This window comes from Pteropus medius, unplaced genomic scaffold (genome assembly GCF_902729225.1).
Source record: "Pteropus medius unplaced genomic scaffold, Ma_sr-lr_union100, whole genome shotgun sequence".
NCBI classification, from domain to species: domain Eukaryota; kingdom Metazoa; phylum Chordata; class Mammalia; order Chiroptera; family Pteropodidae; genus Pteropus; species Pteropus medius.
This window is the reverse complement of record NW_024352783.1, coordinates 666,505-676,765: the sequence shown is the minus strand read 5'-3', so window position 1 is coordinate 676,765 and position 10,261 is coordinate 666,505. Positions and strand designations below refer to the sequence as shown.

Genomic DNA, 10,261 nt, shown 5'->3' with positions numbered 1-10,261 from the left:
CTCTATGCCAGTCATTATATGGCTGTTTGGAACACAGAGATGATTAAGTCAGATGATTGAAGGTGGATGCCCAAGTTCCCCTAAACATTAAGCTTCTAAAGGGCAGGAACTGAGCTGCTCTGAGTAAGAGATTTAATTCTAGCAGTCCTACCATCTTGTTCCTCATCTCAGCTTTCTTTACCCCTTACCCCACTTTAGTGTTCTCACGTCACTTATTCATTCACCGGCTTTTTAAAGTATTCCCTAAGTGCCTAGAATACCCAGTACTTGGATTGCATATTTATTTGTATTTTGAATGCCTAATCATTGACTTCCAAGATCATTCAGGTTTCAAATTCTGTTTGTTTTTTCTACATCTAAACCTCCATATGCTCCTGTTGGTCCATCAAAAAGCAGCTGTTTTCTCAGTATGAAACATCTATGTGGTTTACCTAAACTCAGCTGTGGAAGCTGGGCACATTAACCTTATCTTGATGTCATGACTAGTAGGCACTGTAATCATAAGCCCAAATGACAGATCCCCTCACTCAGCTCCAAGGTACATCCAGGTCAGAATTTGAGACAGTAGTAAAATGTTTCAGACTAATAAACTTTGCCCCAAGTGTTAAAGCTTTAGGAATTGCTACCATAGGAACACAGGTGTAACAGGTTAAGGTAGACCGTTGAGACAGGTGCCGGGAATCCTGGGACCACACTGTATTGTCACCTTCGATATTTTACTTTTGAGGGTTATTTTTTGTGTGTATACATGTGTGTGTGCACGTGTGTTTGTACTGTTAGGGGCAGACAGTTGGGCCAGTGAGACTCTGATGGAAATTATATCACCTTTCTCCAAAATAATACACATCTGCCCATACACACACGATATTTAGAATCCATTTCTGGAGGTCCAGGTTAAGAATCCACCTGTGATTGAGGGTGGAAACTTTTTCAATATCATTACTTGGTCCTTTATTCGGTACTATTTTCATTTACCTTTCATGTGTGTATGTTTTATCTCAATTAGCAGGCAAGCTTCCTGCAAAGAATATATAAGTCTTTATTACCTTAGGTGATGTGAACATATAGGGACTAAGGCTTGTGGGAATTAGTTGCCGATTGAGTCCTTTGAAGCTGCTATGATTTACTGAGGACAGGCAGCTTTCAATATTCCATCACCATCTCTCCCTCCGAAACAAGAGATCACCACAAAAGGACTTGGACCTTACACTCATGTTCTATTTATTTTATAGGTTTTAGGCCAAGACATTATTTAACATATTCTTCATGCAAATATCCAGTCTTGGATATTTAGAAAACAAGGTTGTGCTTAGTAGAAAGCTTTCTACCCCTTTAAAAATCCATGGTCTTTATTCCTTCCGCAGCTCTGTGCCTCACTCCATACACACCCACACCTGCAATCAGATCCTCTACTTATCCTATCCCATGAATTTTATTTCTCAAACTACTTTACTGGAGTGTGCTTGTGGAAAAAATTAAAAACAGAAATTAATGTAATGCTAATAGGACAATGGCTATGTGGTTTTCCTTTTTTCTGATCCACCTATAAATTTTCAGCTGGCCACCTTAAATCAAACCTCTTTAGAACTTGAAAGTGTTTTCCCTCCTCCAGTCCCTTCTTACTGACTCTGCAGGCTATTACAGCCACCTGGTGGCTATATGGAGAAATGATAAGTAGATTGCCCCCAAATTTTCTAGTGAGAGGAAGAACCTCTTGGATCTATGGAGAAAGAGAAACCTGTGGATAGAGATTACAGCACAACACATCCTATTTCTTGGTCCCACCTTGCCTCCCAGGACACAACATCCCAGCCGCTAGTTATAGACAGATGAATTCACTTAACATTTGAGTTAATCAATCAAAATTTATTGAGCAGTAACTGTGTGCCTAACACTGGGAATACAGCACAGAGAACAAAATGGGCATGATCTCCGCCCTCATGAGCTTACAATCTAGCAGCCAACCAGAAAATTACATCCATAATTTTAACATTACAATTTTTATATGTGTGCTGAAACATGCTTGGTGCTAAGAGATTTAACAGAAAATCTTGACCTACACTGAAAATCAGAAAAGGTCTCCCTAAGAAACATTTAGGATCAGGTAGGGGGCAAATGGAAGGAACTGCACTGCAAGCAGAAACAGCTCTGAGGCAAGAAGACATTTAATGAACTGAAAGCCAACCAGTGTGGCGAAAACATAGGGAACAACGAGGAGTAAGTGATGCAAGATGAGCTATACAAGGTAAGCAGAGGCTGATTTATGCAAGGTCTCTGAAGTTAGGGCTTTATTCCAAAAACAACTGGAATCCACTAAGAATCTGAACAAAGAAATTTAGATGTTTAGGTTTGTTTTTCAGAGCTCGCTCTTGACTGCTATGTGTGGAGGACAGAAGTGGAAATAGAAGTACTGGTTAGGAAGTTTCCACAGCACTCTACACAGACCTAATGATAGTTTGGAGAAAAGCTGGATTCCAGAGCTACTTGGCAGTTAGAATCTACTTGGAGTAACAATGTGTGAGAAGAGGGATGTGTTTCTGGCAACAGGTACTGAATGAAGGAGGAGACTCTGAAAGAGGGACAGGTTTGGACAGATCCCATAGGCACAAGCCCTAAGGCTGGCATAGGTCCACAGCAACAGCATAACATTGGTTCTCAAATAGCTGAGGGTTTAATTGAGCCAACAAGAAACACATGAAAAAATTGCAAAGCTGATTAAACAATTCAGATAATTCATGGACTGTTGCATTATATGAGACTGAATAGAAGCTCTCAAGTCTCACAGTGTGTTCAGATACTGCTGAAGCCAAGCCACCTTTGTTCATGCCTTTCACAGTCTGCCCTTCTGAAAACTCCTATGCAGCCCACCCAATCTCACAGGAGCCACCTTTCTTTGCTCTGGGCCCTGGTGGCCCCTGCCAGGAAGAAGCACTATGCTCTCCCTGCTTCTTTTTTGCCTGCTACTGTTAGGAAATTCACCTATTATTCTCATTCTCCCCTGCTTAGGTTAAATGGGACCACATCTGGCCACTGCCCCACCATGGTTGTTCTCATTTGGTCACCAAGAGTTTTCTGACTGACTTAGCTCTTCTCTTTACATTACCCCTGTCAAGCCCCCTCTTGTAGAGTTGACATCTTGGAAAGTCAACCCTGTCTTCCACACCCTCCCTAAGAGGCACAGGCCCATCATGAATATACTGTGGCATTTGCCTCCTTTTTGCTCCCCCATCCAAAATGTCCCACTCTGAAGGCCCTTTCCCTACTCAGGTTTTTTCCTGGAATCAGTATATTCCCACCTCTTTGCCTCAAGAAAACCAGAAGAAAAATTTTGCTATGGGACTAACCAGGAAGTAGCCTCAATAACTATTACTTAGCCTTCCCTGCCTTCCCTCTGCCACTGCAGACTTTTGCTAACTCCCTTCCAAAGATAATAACTGCAGAAAAAATGGCTGACTGCACAGTAGTCCTATAGGTTCCCATTGCACAGTGAGCCTTGGACATTGGCATATTCTCTTTCCATGAAAAAACATGGACTTTGGAATTGGGCAGACTGTGTTTATATCCTGGTTACTAAGTGTGTCTTTTGCTATTAAATCTTGCTAAGCTTCAAAAGTTTTATCTGTAAAATAGTGGTAATGGCATCCATCTCATAGGGTAGTTATATTAAACAGGGTGTATAAGCACATAGCATAATGCCTAGCCTGAATTACCTGGTACCCATTCACTTCCTTTCTTCTCTTTGGATTTTAGCTGCCAAATACTATCCAGAAGGGAGATAAACCAGTTTTGTCTGGCCAGTGATAGACATTTCCTATTCTTGTCTTTGTAAACACCATCTTCCTGCAGCCATCCCATTTCCATCATTGCCAAAGTTCTCCCAACCCTCATCCTTGTATAAGACTTCTCTTTCTCTTATCAAAAAGTTCTGCCTGAGCTCTATTTATCCTCTTCTATATCTCCCTAATCCAAGATACTTCGTCTTCTTGTATCATTTTAAAAATTTGATTAACTTCTAGCATTCTCCCTAACTTTCTTAGAGTAAATTATAACGGACCTGGGGAATAAGACCTTTACACTTCAGAAGGGCATGGTAAGCACACACCAGTCCCCAAAGTGGAATGGAGATGGTAGGTCCAGACAGCCTCTCCATCCTCTTCCCTACCTTTTTTCCTACAGGGCACAGAAACAGCCAAACTCAAAATAAGTCTTGGTCTACATGAGCATATATCTTCTTTCCTATAACTCTGTGAGGTCATCATTGAAGTATAGCAATATTGCAGGTATGTGGAGTGTGCCATCCATATTGAGATAGTCAAATTCTTCCTCCTCATACCGGATCCCATTCTCTTCCAGGGTATAGTCCATGTTCAGGTTCTTCCCTTCATATTTCCATGTGTAGCTGGCAGCATGTGCATTATAGGGGAGATAGCGGTGTAGGATTTCCCACATTGATTCCAGAGCCCCCACCTGGAGAAGATGAAAGCACCTCACCCCCAAAATTCTGGATGGAACACACACCTCTCTCCCTCTCCCTCCCTTCCTCCCTCCCTCTCTCTCTCCAAGCAAAGGCCTGGAACCGAAAAGAGTATATGGCTGGGATCAGAGTGCCTCTCTTGGCAGATAACAGCTTCAGGCACTCTACAGTCCAAGAAATGAAGTTGGAGCTCCAGCATGCAATGAATGGCTCCAAAGTCCTACCTGTCTTTATGGCAGCCATTACTAACAGATGGCCTTAAAAGGTGAAGGTCACCACCCCATAACCTCATCCTACAACGTTGTAGCCTATTAAGAGTCCATTTGCCATTGCTATACAGAACAATAGCATGTAAGAGCTTACAAGAACCACCAGCACCAAGATGCATGAACTGGGGTTGTGAAAAAGTTTCTTGTACCCTGTGACTCAGCCACTCCTCGAATTCCTAACCCTGGAGATTTAGGTGGTCTGCTTTCTCGGTTGCCCCTAAAAGGGTAGGAAATGCAGCTCCCACCGGTTTTGGAGAGCTGATGGCCTAAACATAGACTTGGAGACTTGCTGGGATTCCCAGTTCTCTCTAACCTGCCCCCAGGCACCAGTTCTCACCTCCAATGTGTGCTCCTGCGATGTGAGCGTGTTAATGATACGGATGTTCCGGGTCTTGGCGGACAGCCGCCCCACCTCGTAATGCGACCCCTGCCACCAGGGTCTCCCGAAATCATTGGCCCAGTCGGAACGAGGCAGCTGAGGCGGAATGTGCAGAAAGCGGCCCCGGGGGGTGCGGTATCTCAGGCAACCGGTCAGCGGATCTATGTGCTTGCGGATCTTTAAAGCGGGATGTGGGGGAGTGGTGGGAACAGTCACCATCTCGGGCTCTGGCTAGCCCCCTGCTTTTCCTCCCATCCCCGCTTTCCAGTGCCCCTCCCCCAACACCAGGTTCCTGCAGAACTCACGTCTCTGGTCTTTGGATCAAACCAGTGGCTGATGTCCTGGCCCGCAACTTCCACGATGGGTTTCAGCAGCAGGTCTCCTGGGTAGGAGCAGCCGTCAACGCTAGCCACCCAAGAACCAAGCACTCCAAACACACACACTGATGCTGGCCTAAAGCGTGGCCCTTACCCTTGTACTCCTGTACCAACGGCGTTAGGTCGTACACGTATCCCAGATAAGACACCCAGAGATCTTCCGGCTGGTTGTGTTGGGCCACCTCAGCCGGCGTGAAATACCGACGCTGAAAATACTCAAAGTCTGGCCCGGCCACTAGGCCCCGGCGCCGCATGGTTCGTGCTCTGTTAGTCACCGGCTCCTTTAAGTGGCTTCTTCGCTGCTCAGCACGTATTCACTACAGCTTCCTTCCTCCCTCTTGTCCAGGAGCTAAGGCGAGCGCGTTTATCCGCTGACATGGAAACCATTGTCCTTTTCCAGCCACCGTCCTCTGAGATCAAAAGCTATGTGGGCATAGAAGGGCTTGGACTCATGGGAAACGTAGTCTGATTCCCCTTGTCAAGTAATTGAGTTGCGTCCTTAGGTGTTCTGGGGGGGAAAGCGAACACAGTTTTAATTCAGAGTAGTCTGGACTACAGCAGATATTTTGGACAGACTTTCCCGAAGTTTTGCGATTATGAAAAAAGATATTCTTGCGAAATTCCAGGGTTCTTAGAGGATATTTAAAAACCTAGAGAGGTAAAATTTCTCGCGATATCTTAAGACGTCTCGTGTAATAGGCCTAAGTAAACCACGGAGCTTGAGTAGAAGACCGCGAGATCTCTACAGTTGCCAAGGAGAAAGAGGAAGAGAGGTGATCTCGCGAAAGAAAAAGGTCAGGAGCGCTCGCGAGATCTCAGACCACCGGATCCGAAAGGTTCTTAAGAAGTTGAAGGGCCTGGAGACGGCCCCGGGGCAAATGGCCGGAGCTGGACCGACCATGCTGCTACGAGAGGAGAATGGCTGTTGCAGTCGGCGTCAAAGCAGCTCCAGCGCTGGGGTTAGCGCGGCCTCGGGTTCCGAGATTGAGGGGCAGTCGGGAGCAGGATGGGGGGGTGAAGGGGGAACTGCGGCTCCCGGCAGCCTTTGGGATTCGTGTGAGCGCCCCGCGGGTTGTCGGGAGCTGTGGTTTCATGGGCTGGCAGCAGCTGGGGAGGTGCGGTCTGAGCGCGTGTCCCGCCCGGCGCAGGACTCAGACGGGGAGCGCGAGGACTCGCCGGCTGCGCGTGCCCGGCAGCAGCTGGAGGCGCTGCTCAACAAGACTATGCGCATTCGCATGACAGATGGACGGACACTGGTCGGCTGCTTCCTCTGCACCGACCGCGACTGCAATGTTATCCTGGGCTCAGCGCAGGAGTTCCTCAAGCCGTCGGGTCAGTGCCCTGGGAATGCGGCAGAGCCTCACGCAAGGCTTTTCCCCTTCAGTGCCTGGCTGCACCCCTTATTTTCTGGGGCTAGAAGTCTTTGCTCAGACGGGGCGGGACCGACGCTGGCCAGCCTCCTTGATGCTCTGACTCTTCTTTCCAGATTCCTTCTCTGCTGGGGAACCCCGTGTGCTGGGCTTGGCCATGGTACCTGGACACCACATCGTTTCTATTGAGGTGCAAAGAGAGAGCCTGGCTGGGCCTCCCTATCTCTGACTACTATCTCGCACGCCTTTCAGACTTAATTAAACGTGTAACCGAAGTGGCCTGTGTGTGTGTAGATGGGTTGCTCGGGCAGGGATCACACACCCCATCCCTAGAGGAGAGGTTTATATGAAGTCAGAAGTAGTCCTCCCTTCTTCCACAACCTGGAGGTCCAGAGGTGCCAAAAGTTCCCTCAGGTTGGGGGTGGGGATGGGGAACAGGCTGAGATTTTGACTAACAAGCCCCAGGGTGGATCCCTCCATCCTCCCTCCCACGCTGCTGCTCCAGAATTGTGGCGGGAGGGGGTGTCATCCTGCTCCGGAAGGCCCATTGTTTCCCTCTCCGGCCTGGCAACACTGAGTTCCTTTAAGCTGGGGTCAGAGAACGGGCTCAGGTCCCCAAGGGGCACAGGGCAGGGGACAAAGGCCAAACCCCCTCCACTCTTGATGGGGAGGTGACTTTGGGGTCAGGGACAGAGCTCTGGGGTCTGGCCGGGAAGAAAAGGCTAATGGGAAGAAAAGGCAAATGCGATAAGGGAAGGCCAGGAGGCTGAAGGATGCTCCTGTCTGCACACTTAACCACACACCCAGTCCCCTGTTGTTTCCTGCTCCTGGGCACAGAGCAGGAGTGATAGGCTTTGTGCCACCCCCCTGTTCACCAGATCCCAAGAGCACGTTCAGTTCATTAATTCTTTATTGATGTGTGATCATTCCTTCCCCTCCAAACTCACCCACCAGCCGGTAAATACTAGAGGAGCTGCACTGGAAAGGGAGGGCACCTGCAGGGCACCAGCGAGGTTTAGTTGTCCTGTTCACGAGGTGGGGGTGGGGAGAGGGGCTTGTGTGTGCAGGGTCCAGCCCAAATGTTCAGGATTCAGATATGGGTAGTGAGAGGAAAGGGTTTTCCAGAGTGTGGCAAATTTTCACCAACATTGGGTCCACAGATGCTGCTTGCCAAAGGGATTCTAGGACCCAGCCAAGGCAGGGGTGGGGGCAGGATAGGTCGGGAGACCCCTCAGGCTTCAAGTCCTTGGGCCAACTGAAAGGGAGGGTAGTCGTCAGTATTCTTGACTCGAGGGTCCTCAAACCCAGACCTTTCCAGATGTGGGAACGGCCTGGGACCCTGGTGAGGCCCGGATTTGCCGCGGCTGCGGGCTGCGCCGGCGCCGATAGAGAGCTCGGCTGTAGGGCACAAGGCAGTCGGCCAGGCGGAGGCGCAGGCAGAGGCGGCGGTAGCTGGCCAGGGCAAGCACGAGCAGCGGTACGAGGAGCAGGAATCCAGTGACCAGCAGGGCCGTGAAGCCCGGGTCCCGCAGGTGCGCTGTACAAGGGGGTGCCTGGGAGCGCAGGAACTGTGGGAGAAGAGGTGTCAGGCTCAAGCCGAACAGCCCCGGCGGGGAGAAGTTGTGGCCCATAGACCTCACCACCACTATCACCACATACACCCGCACTCACATGTACAACCCAGGGCTTATCACCACCCTGGGAGCAGAGGCAGCTCAAGCCCAGCATGGTGACATGGTGGATAATCCTGCACCAGCTGCCAGTAAGAGATTACCTATTTACCAACAGATTCTTGGGCGTGGACCTGTGCACAGCGAGTCTAACAGTCTGGGAACCTGGGCTCACGCTGGAAGCGAAGTCAGCTGCTTCCCGGGGATATATCCGGGCCATGGCTTGGCCTTGCCCTGCCCCGCTGGGATCGGGCCCCAGGCTTCTGCTTTTTTTCTCCTGCCCTCCTCTCCCCCCGCCCCGGCCTCCCACTCCTCCCCCATCTCTGGACAGTGCCCAGGAGGCAGGTACCCCCCCCCCATACGCAGGAGCGGACCAGAACTCTGGACATTCCACAGGCGCCTCCGGGGAGGGGGTTCACCCTGGCCGGGGTCTGCGCAGTCTTTCGCCATCAATCACCAGCTTGTAGCCCCTCTTCCAATACTCTCCCTGCTATTTACCAGCACATTGTCAAAACAGGATTTTTTTTTCTGATTTTATTTTTAATATTAATATTCTCACACAAAAATCACCGAAAATAGGGGTAGGATTGGGAAGACCCCTCTGCCCCAAGGGCAGAGAGACAGTGCAGTGCGAGGGGGCGGGACTGTAAACCCCCCAACCTTCCGCAGCCCCAGCATGGAGGAAAAACCGACAAAATATAAAGCCCCAGAGAAACTCACCCCGGGGTGTCCCTGCCCCAGGGAGGCCCTGGCCCTGGGCTGTTTCGCGATTTAAAAAAAGGGAGGGGCGAGGGAAAAGATCGTGTTTTTTAAATTGGCCGGGGCTGGGAAGGACGGGGTTCCTTTTCCTCATAGTTCTTTCTTTAAAACTTTAAAATTTTTTTATTTTATTTATTTATTTTTTTACAAAATACCATTTCAGTTCCCACTTCTTCCCCTACAGTACAGGAGTCGCTCACCCTCAGGTGGGGTTGGGGTCGGGTTGGGTTGGGGGACTGGTCCGAGAAAGTGCAGGACATAGGGGAGGGGAGCGGGTTTGAGCACCATGAGAACCCGGCTGGAGCCGCGAGCGGGCGGAGACCGGACGGCCCGGACACACACTGGCGCAGGGAGAGCCTGGCGGCGGGCAGTCCCTGGAGGGGCGAGCGGGATGGCTTGGGGGGTGCGGGAGGTCGGGTTTTCCCAAAAATGAATAAATAGAGGTGAGTGGGACTGTTATAAATTAAAAACAAAACAAAACAAAAAAACAAAAAACAAAATACAAATCATAACCAAGTGAATAAACAAAGACATGTACAAGGGTCACAGCTAGCATTGGAAGTAAAAAAGGAGGTCCTGGGGGAGGGGTAAAGCCCATAGAAAGAATCTCATTAAAAACCTCGGCTGCCGTAACGTCTATGTACATACGCGAGCCGCGTGCATCTGCGCCGGGCGGCGGCTGGCAGGCGTGAGGGAACCCGTATGTGACCCCCGCCGCCGCCGGAGCCTGGTCCTTGTGTCTGTTGCTAAAAAGGCCAAAGTCGGTGAGGGGAGGCGCTGGTGGGCGAGGGGCTACCAGCCTCCTCCCCTCAGTCTCCCATTTTTTTCGTTTTTTCCTCATATTTGTTAAAAAAAAAAATTTTTTCTTAATAAATTAAGTGAAGGGGAGCTGCCAATGGGTGGAAGGGCTGGGCCCGACCCCCTTCCCGGCCAGAGGCGAGACCTAGGTCCAGCCCAGGCGTG

General features: G+C 49.6%; 3 protein-coding genes across 4 annotated transcripts; 1 reads left to right on the top strand and 2 right to left on the bottom strand.

Moving 5' to 3' along the window:
- Positions 1-1,845: 1,845 nt before the first annotated feature.
- On the bottom strand, positions 1,846-6,105 carry CYB5D1 (cytochrome b5 domain containing 1). Of its 2 annotated transcripts, none has more exons than XM_039847272.1 (4): positions 5,594-6,105; positions 5,428-5,504; positions 5,081-5,299; positions 1,846-4,399 (listed from the first exon to the last, which is right to left on the bottom strand). In XM_039847272.1, exons 1-4 carry the CDS (start codon positions 5,751-5,753, stop codon positions 4,382-4,384), a joined length of 474 nt encoding a protein of 157 aa, XP_039703206.1. In that variant the 5' UTR covers positions 5,754-6,105; the 3' UTR covers positions 1,846-4,381. The 2 variants fall into 2 exon arrangements, with proteins under 2 accessions (XP_039703206.1, XP_039703205.1); XM_039847271.1 differs by having other exon boundaries at positions 1,846-4,467; positions 5,594-6,097.
- A 118-nt stretch (positions 6,106-6,223) lies between these two features.
- NAA38 (N-alpha-acetyltransferase 38, NatC auxiliary subunit) lies at positions 6,224-7,144 on the top strand. The gene is made up of 3 exons (XM_039847276.1): positions 6,224-6,458; positions 6,648-6,831; positions 6,986-7,144. Exons 1-3 carry the CDS (start codon positions 6,378-6,380, stop codon positions 7,096-7,098), a joined length of 378 nt encoding a protein of 125 aa, XP_039703210.1. The 5' UTR covers positions 6,224-6,377; the 3' UTR covers positions 7,099-7,144.
- A 617-nt stretch (positions 7,145-7,761) lies between these two features.
- On the bottom strand, positions 7,762-8,543 carry TMEM88 (transmembrane protein 88). The gene has a single exon (XM_039847277.1). The coding sequence runs from the start codon at positions 8,498-8,500 to the stop codon at positions 8,168-8,170; it is 333 nt and encodes a 110-aa protein (XP_039703211.1). The 5' UTR covers positions 8,501-8,543; the 3' UTR covers positions 7,762-8,167.
- Positions 8,544-10,261: the final 1,718 nt, after the last annotated feature.